This window comes from Rana temporaria, chromosome 1, assembly GCF_905171775.1.
Source record: "Rana temporaria chromosome 1, aRanTem1.1, whole genome shotgun sequence".
Classification (NCBI taxonomy): Eukaryota; Metazoa; Chordata; class Amphibia; order Anura; family Ranidae; genus Rana; species Rana temporaria.
The window spans coordinates 592,849,466-592,868,623 of NC_053489.1; the positions used below are offsets into that span (position 1 = coordinate 592,849,466).

The 19,158-nt window shown below is 40.8% G+C and overlaps 1 protein-coding gene across 2 annotated transcripts in view; it reads left to right on the forward strand.

Moving 5' to 3' along the window:
- ARAP2 (ArfGAP with RhoGAP domain, ankyrin repeat and PH domain 2) overlaps positions 1-19,158 on the forward strand; it is a 481,396-nt gene that overhangs the window by 320,839 nt on the left and 141,399 nt on the right. For both annotated transcript variants that reach the window (XM_040335148.1, XM_040335150.1), the window contains exon 22: positions 532-637. In XM_040335148.1, coding sequence (XP_040191082.1) covers positions 532-637 — 106 coding nt within the window. The remainder of the gene's footprint in view (positions 1-531; positions 638-19,158) is intronic.

Genomic DNA, 19,158 nt, shown 5'->3' on the forward strand with positions numbered 1-19,158 from the left:
ACCAACCTGTCCGATAAAAAGTGGCATTTAGAGGCTTGAGCAAACCATTTAACACTGATGGAGGTTTACAGTGGACAACTTTTATTACTTACATAACATTCATATTAATATTTACATAAAGTTCATCTAAATCTAGTCCATCCAGCACAGCTCTCTCCGCAGGTTGAAAATACTGCTGTCCATGTTGCTCCTCCAAAGGTACAGTGGAAGAGTGAGTGTAGTCACCCTAAGACATGAATTGTATTACTGGTTGGATCATCAGGTAAAAATAAGGAAAAAAGCCTAAAAAATCTAAATCAATGAAACCACAATATCTAAGGATGTGTAAACTGCAATACAAATAGTTTTTTGGGTTTAGGTATGCTTTAACATTTTCAAAAATTAGTTCTGCTGACTCATTATAAAATGTAATTAGTATATTTCTGGGTGAGCTTAAACTGTGTCAGATTGTCCTTAATGCATTGTATGTGGGTTGTGAAGTTTGCATGCTTTTAATTTTTTTTTTCTTTCTTATTTTTTTTTTTGTGACAGATATTCAGGATGAACTGGAACGGGTGCTAAAATATAAAAACTTAATTGATACACTTCTAGTACTGAATAAAACCACCTTGGCTGCCATAATTGAACACCTTTACAGGTCAGTCTGCTTGTCTGTGCTATATAATTATATAAACTGAAACTAAGTGAAAATGACTCACTTGTTTGCCTTTAATGGTTGCTATAACAATCAGTTTATTTTTGCATGATTAAAATGTCACGGTCCAAATGTTCTGACAATGTCACCATGTCAGCAAGTTAAACAAAAGAGAGGAAAAAATAATAAAAATAAAAATAATAAAAAACTATGAGCTGAGGAGACTGAAATTAATTATCAAACTTGCCAAGATGTTTGTGACAGATTAGCATAAAGCACAACACTAGGGCTAAATGTAGATGGAAGTGCTAAGATTTGCACTCTTGAAATAACACTTCTAAAACAGTGCTAAGCCCCTTCATCCCTGCAGTAATCTATTCCATGCAATAATTGTTGTCATACTGGTAGGGTAATATAATGCTTTGTAATAAACATCTCTTGATTTATAAAATTGGAAGGATAAATATTTAATTATGAGTGACTTTGTCCTTTTGGCAGTAATAATTCAAATGCTCTGAGCGGAGTTTGTTACAGATGTACTTGTTAGAGACAATTTGAGTAATAGTGTTCATGGTGTAATCATATTTGCCATAAGCTACAGCAAAGAGAGACATGGTGGCATGACAAGAACTCCAAATTTCAAATCAGCTGCAATCCTTGCTGCACAACACTCAATGGGGCCAACATTTTGGCACAAAGAGCACACAAGGAATTTGCATTGCTCATTATATTCCTTTGGATAACAAGCATACAAGAACAAGATTAAAACCTATGTGGCTACATTCTAGTGTAAGATACTTAAGTTGTTTTTTTTTTTAAAGCGCACAGTATAGGGGACATTCTAGATATACAAGGAATGCAACAGGAAATGCAAGGGAGCAATCAGGGTGGCTAATAGTGTTGAGCGGAATACGCCATATTCGATTTCGCGATATATCACGAATATTTAGACGAATATTCGTGAAATATTCGCTAAAATCGAATATTCGTGATATTTTGCGAAATTTTGAAACATTCAATTTCACCTGCCCTTTGGAAAAAGTGTGTTTTTTACGTAATGGACCCTGCAACTAACAACAAGGTATTAATAAAATAAATACATTATTATATAGATTTGAGGGTTTACTTTGACCAATTTGTATATTGATTAGTTTAATAAATATTGATTACCATAGATTTGGAAAATACAGATCTCTCCTCTAGACTGACCTGTATTGAGTTAGGTAAAGATCAACCGCACACTGGGGCCCCTGATTCTGTTGAGTTAAAAAAAAGCCAAGTAAACCGTTTACGTTGACATCTCTTAAATGTCTTTATGTTAAACAGTTATTATTCTCATTAAAGAGGTGAAATGCAAATGATGACACGGGACAAAAGATGGAAAATTCTTTGAAGATGTGGTACACTGGAAAAACGCACAGAAACACTCCACTCTCTCCTATGACAACTGTGGTAGGAGAACTCTGATTGGCTCTGATGCAAAAGAAGGGCGGAGAAAGTATTCGCGAATATTCGTAATACGAATATTCGCGATTGCGAATATTCGGCAACATAAAAGGATCGCCTCAGCTTAGCTACTCGGCCCAGGGTCTCTAATCATACCAGCAATGCTTTTAGACGTCGATGGAGATCACTAGGATGTGATCTGTTTTAAAAATTAATTTGAAAAAATACGAATATTCGGAATAGCGAATTTTGGCCGCGAAATTCGAGTTATTCGCGAATATTCGAATATGCCATATTCGGAACGAATATTCGCAATGCGAATATTCGTGAGCAACACTAGTGGCTAAAATAGATTATGAGAAACATATTGCTACAGCAAGTATAACAAATCACCCACATATTTTCAAATGTATCAATAGCAAAAAGGTTAGAAAAGAACATATAGGCCCCATAACGGATAAACACGGAAAGCTGGTCAAAGGGAAAAGGCAGCTTTTACAGATAAAAAAAAAAACAGGTTTGGAATTCTTAACAATAATATTAATGATTATTCATAAAATGTACTTCTGTGGCTGACTCAAAAGCAGGTATAAAATAGATTAGAGAAACTCAAAGTGATATTACATGTTTTACTTACCTTCTCTGTGCAATGCTTTTGCACAGAGCAGCCCCAATCCTCCTTTTCTGAGGTCCCTGGCCAGCGCACAAGGCCACTCCTCTTCTGTAAGTGCCCCATGGAAAGCAATACTCGTGCGGGCTCGCACATCGCTGGATCAGATCGTGCTCAGTTAAGAATAAGGGGGAGGAGTGCTGGGGGGCTACTGCAGCAAAATATTTTTCTTACCATAATGCATTAATGCATTTAGGTAAAAAAATAGAGTCTTTAGATATTAATGTGAGTGAATCACCAGGTCCAGATATCTTACATCCAGGAGTCATTAGGGAATTCTAATGAATTTCTAATATTCGAAGACACTATACTGACTGGAATGATACCAACGAATTGACGTAGAGCAAATGCCATACCAATTTACAAAGAATAATTTATATATATATATATATATATATATATATATATATACTAGGTAACCATAGGCTAGTCAACATCAATACATCAACAAGGTATTTGAGGGAATAATATGGGACTCTATATAGATATTTTTCCCTGATAAAATAACATAAGCAACAACCAGCATGAATTTATAATAGACCGCTGGATGTAGTTTATCTAGATGTTGCTAAGGCATTTGATACTATACCTCATAAATGTTTAAAATATATAAAATAATATCTGTTGGAGATGATAAAATTGTATATACATGGATAGGAAACTGGTTATGTGAAACGATCCAGACAGCAGTGATAAATCACTCATTCTCTGAACGGTCTAAAGTTGCGAGTAGTGTGCCCCAGGGTTTTGTCTTTGGGGGTCATTCCTGTTCAATTTGCTTATTACAATGGTTGTTAAGTCACTTATATAAATCACTTGCATGCCCTCTGTTTTTTGAAAAATATATAATTCTAAATACCTTCTTGCACAACTCAGGTGTGCAGTCACATGTCCTCCCTCTGCTCTGCCGCCCCGATCTAAGGAAAGCAGCAGAAGGGGCTGAGATCACCCTCTGGAGTCAGCCAGCCAGTAGAGGGCGGTCATGTGACTGCACAGCGGCACTGTGCAAGAAGGTATTTAGGATTATAATTTAAACAAACTGACGTACTGTGCTTGATGTCTTCAATAAACAGAGGGGATGCCTGTGATTTATACAGGAAGAGACTGACCACACAGCAGGATGACAGAGGCACATAAACTGACCATGGTATCATGGATCAGCAGCTATGATTACCGTGGTCAGCACACAGATGGGGGACACAGGAACAGGCAGGATTTACACTGCACAAGCACTGTGCTATAGATCATGTTTTTACCACTTCAATACCCGCCTATAGTCATTTGACGTCCACAGATGGGATCTCCCATCATGGGTGGACGTCATATGACGTCCTGGGCTTTGTGGGGGGATATCTGAATGATGCCTGCAGCTAGAGGCATCATTCAGATATCATTCGTTAGTGCCGGCGATTCTGTGCAACAATTAGAACGATCATAGCAGCGGTTCCGCAGCTTGATCATTCTTATAGGCGGCGGGAGGGGACATCCCCCCTCCCGCCACCATCCGGTGCTTCTCCGGGCTCTCCCGTGCCATCAGGGGCCTGGAGAAAGAATCGTCCGGCGCAGGCAGAAAGCATAGAGATGGCTGGTGACCGTCGGAGGAGTACAAGTAAGTAAACAAAGCCGTGATTGCGGCTAGTGAGCAACACTAATCATGAGATCGGTGAATTTTGATTCACCGATCTCATGCTTTCCAGCCTAGAGGAGAGATGCGGGGTCTTATTGACCCCGCATCTATCCATAAAGAGGACCTGTCACACACATTTCCTATTACAAGGGATGTTTACATTCCTTGTAATAGGAATAAAAGTGAAAAAAAAAATTAAGAAAAAGTGTAATTTTTTTAAAAAAAAATAAGTAAAAAAATAAATAAAAGAATAATAAAAAAAAAATTAAAACGCCCCTGTCCCCGGTAGCTCGCGCACACGTTAGTCCCGCCAAAATATGTAAACGCTGTTTAAACCACATATGTGAGGTATCGCCGTGTGCGTTAGAGTGCCAGAATAGGCCCGGAATTGAGGTTGGTATAAAAGCCCGGTATTGAAGTGGTTAAGGTAACAGGAGCATTTTTTTGGGGGGTAACAACCACTTTAATGATATAGTGTTTGGAATCAAGCGTTCAATTTCAGTGTTTGTTGTAATATCAAATTATGCAGAGAAATAACTTCAGTGGTGACTTTGGTAACTGTATTAACTGTTTATTCTGAAGAAGACATGCAGCCACAATTTGAGGTTAGAAGAAAGAAGGTTTATGGAGCTCCCACACAAGGAAGTAGTACCAGCTTAGAGTGTTGACAAATTCAAAAACGTTTAGATGTTTTCCTCAGGAAGCAGAGCATACGGGACTATGGGAATTGGTAGAGCATATAAATTACACACTTACAGTATAGACACACATATAGGTTGAACTGGATGGATCTGTGTCTTTTTTTACCCTTATGAATTATGTAACTATACAACTGTAGGGATAAACTTCTCTAAGGACAAAATCTTAAGAATTATACCGTAGATATTACCTTAGATACAAATTAGTTGTACAGAATAGTGCTTACAAATATAGGGCCAGATTCACAAAAGGAATACGACGGCGTATCTCCTGATACGCCGTCGTATCTCTGTTTCTATCTATGCTACTGATTCATAGAATCAGTTACGCATAGATATCCATAAGATCCGACAGGTGTAATTGTTTTACACTGTCGGATCTTAGGATGCAGTACCGCGGCCGCCGCTGGGGGGAGTTCACGTCGAAAACCAGCGTCGGGTATGCAAATTAGGAGTTACGGCGATCCACGATGGATTTTCGCATTCGCTACGTCGCCGCTAGTCTAGTTTCCCGTTGCAAAGTTAGTCATCGTTTTGGGTGCCCAAACTTTAGTCAGCAATCGTATTGCTGTCTAAAGTATGGCCGTCGTTCCCGCGTCAAAATTTAAAATTTAACGTCGTTTGCGTAACACGTCCGGGAATACGGAAGTACACTATGCGCGTCGCCGTTCGAGTGCGCCTAATTTAAATGGCACACGCCCATTTGAATTGGCCCACCTTGCGCCGGAGGCTGCCAGCATAGTTTTCATCGCAAGTACTTTGTGAATCATTGCGATGAAAACTTGTGGCGGTGTAACGTATCTACGATTCGTTACGCCGCCGCTCACCTACGTGAATCTGGCCCATAGTGTATAGCTTGCATGCGGATGAATGCCCAAACATTTACTCCAAATATACATAACAGCTTCCCATCCTCAGTTTGTAAGGATATTGCTGAGTGGAGACACTACCAAGTAAACAGAAAAAATTGCGTGGAGTTCCCCCAATAATTAATACCAAGGCCTCCACGTCTGGTATGAGTATTAGGAGGACCTAGTGCAAAAAATAAACATAAATAAATAAAACTGTATTTCCCTTCCACCCCTAAATCTATAAAATCGATGACATTGATTATAGCGGATGCCCACCTAAGAAACCAAAAAACTGTATGAGGTTCCCCTTCAAAAATCCATACCAGACTCTTAACTGAGCATGCAGCCTGGCAGACTAGGAAAGGGGGATACTTTTGTTCCCCCTCTCCCCCTTCTGAAACATACCAGGTCACAAAAACATGCCAGGTCCTTGTTGCCATTTTGATTGGGTCAAGCCCTCTTTCCTACAACCCTGGCCTAGTGGTTGTGGGGTCTGCAAGTGGGAGGCTTATCAGAATCTGAAACCCCTTTTAATAAAAAGGGGCCCCCAGATATTGCACCCTAAAGTGAATGAGTAAGGGGTACATAGTATACCTACTCATAAAAAAACAAACAAACATGTAAAGTGTAAATAAAAATAGACAACGTTTTTGACAAATCCTGTAATCAAAAAAAAATGTTCCACGATATATACATCCACATTCAATCACATTTTCCAGTGATGCAGATCCACATCAAGCACAATGCCCCTCACCCGCCGAGCCACTATAAGAAAAAAAAAGAGAGAACCCGTTGACTGCGGACGCATTCCTGACTGACATGAATAACAGCTGATTAAAATAAAGAGGCAGGGTATCCCAGGTGATATCATCGACCATATATGGTCATGTCCATATAGTGATTGGTGGGATTTTCTTTCTTTAGTAAACGACTGTCTATGTCTTTATTTAAACCTTATAGTGTATATGTATATTTCCTTTTTGTGAATTATCAGGTATGCTTTCTGGGAAGCCTTTCATTAGTAAAGGGGATTTCGAGATTCTGATAAGCCCCCTTACTGCAAACCCCACAGCCAGGGTTGTGGGGAAGAGATTCTTCTCATCAACACTGGGACAAGTTGCTTTGGGACAAAGTGCTTTTCCAGGGTGGTACTTCTGACAAGGTCCTCTCCCCCCCAAACCCCCTTGAAGTTATGTAGCCCAGTATAGTTGAGATGGGTAAGTGAGCATTTTTCTATTTAGCAGGCAAGGGCCTGCTTAATTGCATAAAAATTGAAACTCTAATGCCGGGTACACACGAGAGGATTTATCCGCGGAAACGGTCCTCCGTACCGTTTCCGCGGATAAATCCTCTGGCGGATTTTGATCTCCTGGTTGTACTAACCAGGAGATCAAAATCCCCACGGAATTCCGTCCGCAGTGACGCGTCGCGCCGTCACCGCGATGATGACGCGGCGACGTACGCGACGCTGTGATATAAGGACTTCCACGCATGTGTCGAATCATTACGACGCATGCGGGGGATGGATTCGGACGGATTGATCCGGTGAGTCTGTACAGATCAGCGGATCAATCCGTTGGAATGGATTCCAGCGGATAGATTTCTTAGCATGTTAAGAAATTTTTTTCCGCTGGAAATCCATCCCGGGGACAAAAATCCGCGGAAACAGATCCGCTGGATTGTACACACCAGGGGATCTATCCGCTGAAACCGGTCAGCGGATCAATTTCAGCGGATCGATCCTCTCGTGTGTACGGGGCCTTAAGGTTTGACCTTATATTAGATGGTTTTGGTAAACCTGAAGAGAAAACCTGCAGGAAAACTGATAGTGTGTATGGGGCTTTATAGATTTTTGGACATCTTTTTTTTTTTGCGTTTCCCCACAAAATGTATGAGGTGGGGGGGTGGTATTTTTTTGTAAGGGCCTCCATTGGCAATAATATGAGACCCTCATCTAAAATAAGGGTCTTCCATAAATAAATGGAATCTCCAGCTGGAGCTGTCAATTTACTGGCAATTTAGGCACACTAACTTTATAAATGTCAGTTTCGCTCCAGTAAGTTAAATAAATTGCACAGTCGAGCCGCTTTACAGGTGGGGTCAAGGCAGCTTATAAAAAGGTAGGGACATTAATGTCTGAGACTCTAAGAGAGAAACTTGTTGCATATTAAAGGAGAAGTCCGGCCTGAGCTTTTTAGGCTGGGCTTCTCCTCTGGATCACAGGAGTTCAATTCGTTTTGCACTCCTGGTCTGAAGTCCGCTCTCTGTTGACGTCACTGCCATCAGTCGGGGCAGCGCGTCATCACGACTTCCAAGTCGGGATCCGCCAGCTGCCCTGATTGATGGCAGTCTCAGAGAGCCCCTGAAATGCTGAGACAGCCTCTCCCCGCCCCTCCACTGCTCGGCGCTCTAATGAGCGCTGAGAAGTAGAGCAGAAGCCATGCTGACTGAGAGTCAGTATGGCTCTGCTCGGGGAGGAGTGAGAACCGAGCCATCGGCTGTGTTCGGTGGCTCGGTTCTCATTGCAGAGACACCGGGGGACAGCGGCAGCATCAGCCTGATGCTCCATCCACCGAGGTAAGTATGAATAGCAAAAAAAATAAAAACCCATACTTCTCTTTTAAAGAAAAATCAAGAATGATGTTATAAAGATAAAGATATTGCTACAGTATATGTAACTGTCTGCTTGTGAGAAAACAATGTTGTAAAATGGCTTGTGCAGTTTAAAACTGTTTTGTGTTAAAATTTCTGAACCTACTCTCCGGTGTCTAATGGAAACTATTATGTGTTTGACACAACAATCTACACAACCTAAGGACAGTGGATCATGGCTTACAATCCGTGTTCCTTGTCCATGCCTCTCCGAAACCTCCTGATGAATCCTCTCGCCAGGTGTGAGAAATTTATGTAGTGAGACAGATGCGCAATTCAACAGATGCTGATATATACACGCCTTTGGGGATTTCCCTCTCCAAAACACTGATTGAGTTCAAAATTGCTGTCTTTGCTTTAAGTAGAGCCCAGGCACATCTAAAATTCGTATTTTTACTTTGGAGTTACACTTGATTTTAAGTGCCCTCAGAGATGTTGGTTTTGTTGAATGTTCGTCTTCACCTTTATTAAGTACAGTATAAACTTTCCTAGTAGAGATATCCATTATTCTAATGAAAGTGTTACATCTAAGACCCCTGTGTCTAAGCTCAACGTTTGATCATGTGGTCTGAAGTTATTTTACAGAAATACCTGCAGCTTTGCAGCCATAAGTAGATACATGAATGTGTCTATTCCCAGAGGAGAATTCAAATGACAGCAATTAGAAAGAAAAATGACTTAAGCAGGTTATTATAGCCAAACTGGGATTTCTACAAACTGAGCCAGTGTCATTTCCATTCTTTTTACGAACCACGTGTTATAGACAAAGGCTGGTGGCTGGTGAGTCATCAACTTTGAACATCTTCTCCTCTGAGTCATGAATGCTCCAGGAATATGTTTGCATGATAAACCATTCCAACATTCATCTGAAGAAAAAGAATAAGCCTATAGTTTATAGCTTGCATCATGATTATCCAAAATATCATTAATTTTTGTAGAAGTGTTTATAAGATTTCTGAATACTTCAGTGCGCCTGGAAATGCAATTTTGTTTTAGCATAAGGCTAGGTTTAACATTTTTTTATACAATTCATTTCTTATGATTTGTTTTCATGTTATAACTAATCCAGCCATATTGATATTTGCACAACTGTAAAACAGTCTAATCATGTTAAGCGTATAAAAAAACAGAAAAGGAAGATCTGGAGAAACCAGCAGATTCAACAGGATATTTTTTAGGTTGGAAAAATTCAACTGATTCATTGCTGTTCTCTGTAAATTAGAAATAAATGGGAAACAATCTGGAGCTGCTTATAAAGAACTTTTCTTGCATACTGTATAAAGGATGCACAGATCAGGTGAAAAGAAAATATTGTGTTTTTTCAAAATTGTCTGCCTTTTTTTGTTTATAGTGCAAAAAATTTAAACCGCAGAGATGATCAAATACCACCAAAAGAAAGCTCTATTTGTGGGGAAAAAAGGACATAAAGGGCCAGATTCACAGAAGAAGTACACCGGCGTACTTTCAAATTTGCTGCGTCGTATCTTTAGTTTGAATCCTCGAACCAAGATACGACGGCTTCGATCCGACAGGCGTACGGCTTCGTACGCCTTCGGATCATAGGTGTAATACTTCGGCGCCCGCTGGGTGGAGTTTGCGTTGTTTTCCGTGTCGGGTATGCTAATTAGCTTTTTCCGGCAATTCACGAAGGTACGCGCGGCCGTCGCATTCTTTTACGTCGACGCTAGTCGGCTTTTTTCCGGCGTATAGTTAAAGCTGCTGTTTGGTGGCGTATAGATAGACTTGCCATGTTAAAGTATGGCCGTCGTTCCCGCGTCAAATTTACATTTTTTTTTTTGCGTAAGTCGTCCGTGAACAGTAAAGGACTTAACGCACGTCGAAGTTCAAAAAATGACGTCGGTGCGACGTCATTTCGCGCAAAGCACGGCGGGAAATTTCAAAATGGAGCATGCACATTTCAATGGGCGTGGGGACGCGCTTCATTTAAATGAATCACGTCCCCTACCGCCCAATTTGAAATACGCGCCGAGAAATACACTACGCCGCCGTAACTTACGCCGCGAAATCTTCCTGTTTACGAAATTCCGCCAGGTAAGATACAGTGGCGTAGCGTATCTTTGATACGCTGCGCCAGGGCAAATGTCTCTGAATCTGGCCCAAAGTATGTTTGGGTACAGCGTTGCACAAGCGTGCAGTTGTCAGTTAAAGGGTTTGTAAAGGAATTTTTTTTTTATCTTAATTGCTTCCTTTACCTTAATGCAGTGCTGTTTTCATGTCCTCATTGTTCGTTTTTGCTCTCAAGTTGCTGTAATTCTTCTCTGATCTCCACACTTCCTGGTTGTCTGTTTCCTGATAACCACAGTACTGGGAGCTTTCTCTCTGTGGTCACTAATCAAGGAGGTGTGATTACTGTGTGTCTAAAAACCCCACAGCACCAATCAGTTTCATTTTCCAAACCATCACTGCCCCAATGCCCTGTATTGGCTCTGTGGCTCTGTACAGCAGAGAAGCAGGAAACACGCAAAAACTAAACTAGAAACTACAGGTACATTATGTGATTGATTTTTATCTATTTTTAATCGTTTTTAAAAGGAATCAGTTAACTATTATGTCTCTATACCCTGTAAACTGTCATTTCAGCAAACATTTTTTTTTTATTTACAACTCCTTTAAAGCGACGCAGTGCCGTATCGCAAAAAATGGCCTGATCAGAAAGGGGGAAAATTTTTCAGTGGCTGAAGTGGTTAATACGCGCTTTGAGGTCCTTGCTCTTAGACATGACCTTTGTCCAACACATTTGTTTTATATTACCATTAATAAATGCTGTACAATATCTGCAACAGGGTAAGATCATTGGCTTCTGAAATAGCAAATCTTTATGTTTTTTACTTTTTTCTATAATAAATATCCCAAATTTAGAAAAAAATTAAAATAAATTCTATCTCAGTTTAGGCCGATACGTATTCTTCTACATATTTTTAGTAAAAAAATCGCAATAAGCGTATATTGATTGGTTTGCACAAAAGTTATTGCGTCTACAAAATAGGAGATAGATTTATGGCATTTTATTATTAATACTTTTTTTTACTAGACATGACGGGGATCTGCGATTTTTATTGGGACTGCGACATTGCGGCAGACAGATTGGACACTTTGACACTTTTTTGGGACCATTGACATTAATACAGCGATCAAATATAAAAATGGCCAATGATTACTGTATAAATGTCATTGGCAGGGAAGAGGTTAACACTAGGGGTTAAATGTGTTCCTTCAGTGTGTTCTAACTATAGGGGGGATGGGACTGCCAGGGGGAGGAGACCGATCGTTCTTCCTATATACTAGGAACACATGATCTGTCTCCTCTCCCCTGCCAGAACAGGAATGTGTGTGTTCGCACACACATTCTGTTCTGGCTCTGTCAGGAGTGATTGCGGTACCTGGTGGACATCGCAGCTGCCGGGCACGCGGATCTGCTCCTGAGTAATGTGGTGCACTCCCCCTATACTCCTTAAAGCGGCCGCCATACAGCCAATGTAATTCACGCAGGGGAACCATTCTGCTGCCTGCGGGCGGTCAGCAAGAGGCTAAACCTAAATAAGCTTAAACCTGCTTCCCCATCGATTCTAAGCCCCATACTAATTACCCTGTAAAGGAAAGATGCTTATACTTACCTAATCTAAAGGCGCTTCTATCTGGTCACATAATCTTCCCAGCGGCTGGTTTCAAGAGAGAGGAGACAATTCAGCGACAATGGCTGCAAAGCCTGGATGGTGACATCACCCATAGATTACTTAGATTACTATGGAGCATCTATTGTCCACTTTCCCTCCTCTTCCCTGAATCTGGAGCTGGGAGATGATCACAAGACTGGACCGGACCAGACTTTGTACTGATGCTTTTAAGTGTTTCCCTACAACATTGATTAAAGATCATCTACAGTTTTAAAAAAAAATGTGTATCCTAAAACCCTAAGTGAAATGATTATGATAAACTAATCAGCTCATTTAAACAAATAAAACAGCTATATGAGTTATATACAAAAAAGTTGCTCGCTTTAACACTCCTTAGTGATTCACCCACCCCAGTCAACCGTCAGCTCAGCTCACAGGCCATAGAAACATACCGTATTTATCGGCATATAACACGCACAGGCGTATAACACGCACCCTAACTTTCAGAGGGAAGTTTGAGGGAAACAAAATTCCACAGCCCCCTGCGTATAACACGCAGGCACAGTTTACCCTCTTTTTTCAGGGTAAAAAAGTGAGTGTTATACGCCAATAAATACAGTATATACAACCTCTACCAACAACCAGAATGTGTGCACATAAACAACAGGGGAACTACACAAAACTCGCAATTGACCCACGGCTTCGAACAGCTACATCCCTGTGTATCCATGTGCACAACTCCCAGTGAATTCTTACATAAAAAGTATATTATTAAAATAATAGTTTATAATGTACAAAAATAGCAAAGTAACTAAACCCTCATACATATTCCCAAATAAATAGAACCTAAAAAAGGTATGTATCTACCGTAAAAAACTTCAGATTCAAAGTTAGTGGGCCGGATTCAGATACCTGAGCGTATCCGTCCGGCCGGCGTAACGTTTCGGAGATACGTTACGCCGCTGTAACTTTGGGCGCTTAGTTCTGTATTCAGAAAGAACTTGCACCCATATTTACGGCGGCGTAACGTATGTGTTACGGCGTAAGGCCGCGTAATTCAAATGGGGATGTTAAGGGCGTGTAGTATTTAAATTTGTCTTGACCCCGCGTTTTTTACGTTTTTATTGAACGGCGCATGCGCCGTCCGTAAAATATCCCAGTGTGCATTACTCTAAATGACGTTGAAAGGACGTCATTGGTTTTGACATGAACGTAAATTATGTCCAGCCGTATTCGCGAACGACTTACGCAAACGACGTAAAATTTTCAAAATTTGACGCGGGAACGACGGCCATACTTAACATAGGATACGCCGCACATACCCCTCATATAGCAGGGCTAACTTTACGACGGAAAAAGCCGAACGCAAATGACGTAAAAAGTGCTGGGCGGTCGTTCGTTTCTGAATCGACGTAAATCCTAATTTGCATATTCCTCTTGTAAAACATACGGAAGCGCCACCTAGCGGCCAGCCTGAAATTGCAGCCTAAGATCCGACGGTGTAAGACACTTACACCTGGCGGATCTTAGGTATATCTATGCATAACTGATTCTATGAATCAGTCGCATAGATACGACCGAGCGCACTCAGAAATACGACGGCGTATCAGGAGATACGCCGTTGTATCTCTTTCTGAATCTGGCCCAGTCTATTTTAATAAAGCAGTTGAGGTCTAAATCAACATTTAAACCTCTGGGGGCTAAAACCGTTGTCCTATAGATCCAGAATGACTCATGCTGACTTAAAAATCTAACACAATCACCCCCCCTCCAATTTCATGGACTTTTTTTCGCCCCCCCCCCCCCCCCCAGAATTTGAGACCCCTTGGGTGCCTATTATGGACCAGAAGGATTTGCCCCATTAATGACCAGGCCAATTTTTTGCGATACAGCACTGCATTGCTTTAACTGACAATTGCGCAGTCGTACTACGCTGTACCCTAACAAAATATATGTCCTTTTTTCCCCACAAATAGAGCTTTCTTCTGGTGGTATTTGATCACCTCTGCAGGGTTTTTTTTTTGCGCTATAAACAAAAGAAGACCACATTTTTGAAAAAAAATATATTTTTTACTTTTTGATATAATAAATATAAAAAAATGTAAAAAATAAAATTTCTTCATCAGTTTAGGCCAATATGTATTCTTCTACATATTTTTGATTAAAATAATCAAAATAAGTTTAGATTGCTTGGTTTGAGCAAAAGTTATAGTGTGTACAAAATAGGGATTTTTTTAGCGGGACTGCCACATTGCGGCAGACAGATTGGACACTTTTGACACTTTTTTGGGACCAGTGACATTTATACAGTGATCAGTGCTAAAAATAGCCACTGATTACTGTATAGATGTCTGTCACTGACAGGGAATGGGTTAACACTAGGGAGTGGTCAAGGGGATAAGTGTTCCCTAAGGAGGTGCTTCTAACTGTTGGGGCAGTGTAGTGACTGGAGGAGGAGACAGATCGCTGTTCCTAATCACTAGGAACAGCAGATCTGTCTATCCTCCCCTGACAGAACAACGGGTGGACATTGTGGCACCACTAGGGGCTCCAGAGTCTCTAGTGGCGTTAAAGCGGTCAATGTACTGTGGCTGGTCTTTCAGTGGTTAAAGTGCATGTAAACCCAATTAATGAAATTTGAGCTGGGCACATATATCTGCAGTGTTTTCTTCACAGTCCCTTTAAAGCCCTATGTTCCGTAGCTGCCTCCTGCTCTGTTCTTCTCTTATCAGCCTGATCATTTCTGACAACTTCTCAGTCACTGGAGATACATGTAGCCTAAGTTTTGGGTTGGGGAGGATGCTATAAGTAAATTAGCAGAGTGCTGAACTTTTTAACAAACAGTTATGAAAGTATCTACCTACGAGGATAGGGGGTGTGTGCCCTTTCTCCAATCAGCTGTCTTGGCTGTATGCCCAGGCATCACTGCAGTTCTGAACAGGAATAGAAAATATCCTAACATGATCTGAACATTCTAAATAATATACAAAGCTGAAGACAGCAGATATACATGTAAAACTTATGTAGGGAGATTTGTTTCATCTCTGTGTATCATCTGAGGCTGTTCAGTTCACTGGGCAATGGTTTGCATCCACTTTAATATTATGTGCTCTCACACCTACTATACTATTTGTATAATTCTTGAGGTATAATCCTTGAGGACAACATATTGTTTGAAGCAAGGACACTCCAGCATAGGACATAGGTTTGTTTTATAGGAGACATGGGCTGGGAACACTGTTGACTTCTGCTTCTGAAAATTAGACAAATTAGGAATTTTGACATCAGTTGATGCATGTGTCCTCTATGTCACTGATTCAGAAAATAGTCATGTCAGAGGCATGGGGGGTTATTTATGAAAGGCAAAATGCCCTTGAAATTGCACTGAAAGTGCACTTGGAAGTGCAGTTGCTGTAAATCTGAGGGGTAGATCTGAAATGAGGGGAAGCTCTGCTGATTTTATTATCCAATCATGTGCAAGCTAAACATGCTGTTTTTTTATTTTCCTTACATCTGCCCCTCGGATCTACAGCGACTGCACTTCCAAGTGCACTTTCAGTGCAAATTTTAAGTGCACTTTGCACTTGTAGTGCAAAGTGGATTTGCCTTTCATAAATAACCCCCTTGTTTCCATTAAACTAATAGCACATATACGTCGGCAGAATGGCACGGCTGGGCACAAGCACGTACCTGTACGTCCTCTTTAAGTGCCCAGCCGTGGGTTGCGGGCGCGCACGGGCAACCCGGTCCGAAGCTCCGCGGCCGCGGGACCCACGGACCCGATAGCCGCTGGAGTCCCGCGATCGGTCCCCGGAGCTGAAGAACAAGGAGAGCTGTGTGTAAACACAGCTTCCCCGTTCTTCACTGTGACGCTGTCATTGATCGTGTGTTCCCTGATATAGGGAAACACGTCCAATGATGTCACACGTCCAGCCCCGCCCCCCTACAATTAGAAACACATATGAGGTCACACTTAACCCCTTCAGCGCCCCTAGTGGTTAACTCCCAAACTGCAATTGTCATTTTCACAGTAAACAATGCATTTGTATAGCACTTTTTGCTGTGAAAATGACAATTGTCCCAAAAATGTGTCAAAATTGTCCGATGCCATTAGTAGTAAAAAAAAAAATATTAATAAAAATGCAATAAAACTATCCCCTATTTTGTAAACACTATACATTTTGCGCAAACCAATCGATAAACGCTTATTGCGTTTTTTTTTTTACCAAAAATAGGTAGAAGAATATGTATCGGCCTAAACAGAGGAAAAAAATATTTTTATATATTTTTGGGGGATATTTATTATAGCAAAAAGGAAAAAATATTGATTTTTTTTTCAAAATTGTCGCTCTATTTTTGTTTATAGAACAATAAATAAAAACCGCAGCGGTGATCAAATACCACCAAAAGAAAGCTCTATTTGTGGGAAAAAAAGGACGCCAATTTCAGTTAAAGCGACGCAGTGCCGAATCACAAAAACTGGCCAGGTCCTATATCCTGCATTTTGGTCCGGGTCTTAAGTGGTTAAGAAGAAAAGTATCATGATATCTTTTTGTCACTTGATCTTTATACATAATGAACATCAACAAGCTCTCCTCATTGCTCCACTGTCTGCACATCTGTATATAATTGTAAACTATCTTTTTTTGTTTTTTGTTAATTGTGAGGCTAATATGTTCTACGTTGTACAGAAGTACTGCACTAAAATTAAATCCATACTGGGAATTTTAGTATCTGCTGAAGAATTGCCTCTGCATTGTTTTGTCAAGTGGCTAGGTAAAAGTGTGATGCCTGCGGAATAGAAATGCTGTGAATCCCAACCCTTCATGCTTAGACTGGAAATAAATGCAACAGTGTAGTCAACTCTACATTACCTCCTTCAAAATGATCTCTCCGCTGCTTCCAGGGCAGCCTAATGGTACTCTAGATAGCGATGTTCTGCTAAATGTTGAGGTAAAGTAGATCAGCAGAATCAGATAGTCAACATCTGCTCTGGGGATTTCTTTTCCTGACTCGTTCCTGCCGTTTTCTCAGCAATGGCTTTTAGGAGAGAATTAGTGACCAGTGGTAATAAAAACCTAACTGAAAAAATAATCAAAAGCATTAAGCGAAACAATATGCATATGAGGCAGAGTCACAGTTTATTTCCTCAGGGCCAATGTGACACTTTAAATATTGTATTAATAAACAAATAGCATCATGTTTTTCTCTACCCTCTTCATGTGATCATAACAATGTGGCACACAGGGAATCTATGGATAAAGAGATTCTGTCATTAGACTATTTATTTTAATAACAATCTTTACATAAGATTATATGTGAATTTAACCTATTTGAGACATGTTATTTACCTTTAAAGGGGTTGTAAAGGTACAATTTGTTTTTCCTAAATAGCTTCCTTTACCTTAGTGCAGTCCTCCTTCGCTTACCTCATCCTTCCATTTTGCTTCTAATGCGGCGTACACACAGTATTTTTTTGTGATGAAAAAAAAAGACATTTTTAAAAACGTCATTTAAAATGACCGTGTGGGGAGAACGTCGGTTTATGTCTTCTTAAAAACGTCGTTTTTTGTGTCATAAAAAATGATCGTGTGTGGGCTAAAACGACGTTTAAAACAACGTTTTTAAACCCGCGCAAGCTCAGAAGCAAGTTATGACGCAAGCTTGAATGGAACAGAGAGCCGCCGTACGTGCTGAACATAACCGCGCTTTGCTAGAGCATTTTGAAAAAACGATGGTGTGTAGGCAACGTCGTTTTTTAAAATGAAGTTTGAAAAACGTCATTTTTTTACAAGACAAAAAACGACCATGTGTACGCAGCATTAATGTCCCTATTTCTTCTAAAAAATCCTCACTTACTGTTCTCTGTCTGTAACTCCACACAGTAATGCAAGGCTTTCTCCCTGGTGTGGAGTGTCGTGCTCGCCCCCTCCCTTGGACTAAGGGAGAGTCAGGACGCTCTCTATGTTACAGATAGAAAAAGGAACTGTGTGTTAGTGGCCGTCCTGACTCTCCTGTAGTCCAAGGGAGGGGGCGAGTACGACACTCCACACCAGGGAGAAAGCCTCGCATTACTGTGTGGCGTTATAGACAGAAGAACAGGAAGTGAGGATTTCTCAGAAGAAATAAGGACATTTAAAAGCAAAATGGAAGGATGAGGTAAGTGAAGGAGGACTGCACTAAAGTAAAGGAAGCTATTTACAAAAAAATATTGTACCTTTACAATCCCTTTAAGTGCTTCCCTTGTGTAGGCACCCAAAAGCCCTGAGACTGCTGCTTGAAGCTACTATGTTGGATGTGACTTCAGCAGCCCCCGCAGACTTGTTTGTATTCCCCTTTGCTCCTCCCTGCTGGTGCATAAAAGGTTGTATGGTGAAGTGATAGGAGAGGTGAAGGAGCTGGATCAGCACAGAGAGCAATTAGCCACTTTAAAAAAAAGAGAGTACCATAAAATGCAAGGGGGTGGGGAATTGACTCTTTCTAAAGTCAAATGTGCTCATCATATGATGTCCTTGACTTCCAGGCCGATAGGGGGCGTGCGCGCCCGCCTTGTCACTCGGGTGCCAATGTGTGTGCCTGGAGGCCATGATGTACGCCTGGCACCCGCGATTGCTCATCACAGAGGAAACACACAGATCCACGTCCTGTCAGGGAAGAGGAGACTGATCGTGTGTTCCTTGTATAAAAGGAAAATTGTGTCAAAATTGTTGCTCTTTTTTTGTTTATAGCGCAAAAAAAAAACGCAGAGGTGATCAAATATCACCAAAAGAAAGCTCCATTTGTGGGAAAAAAAATTATCAAAATGTCATATGGGCACAGTGTAGCGTGTAGTGTACACGCTGGTTTGCATACAATTTTTGGCCAGCTTTTAGGCATTTTGCAAATGCACCCCTGAATATAGCTCAATGCTCCCCAGGGTGCCTGGGCACCCTGGTTGAAAATTGC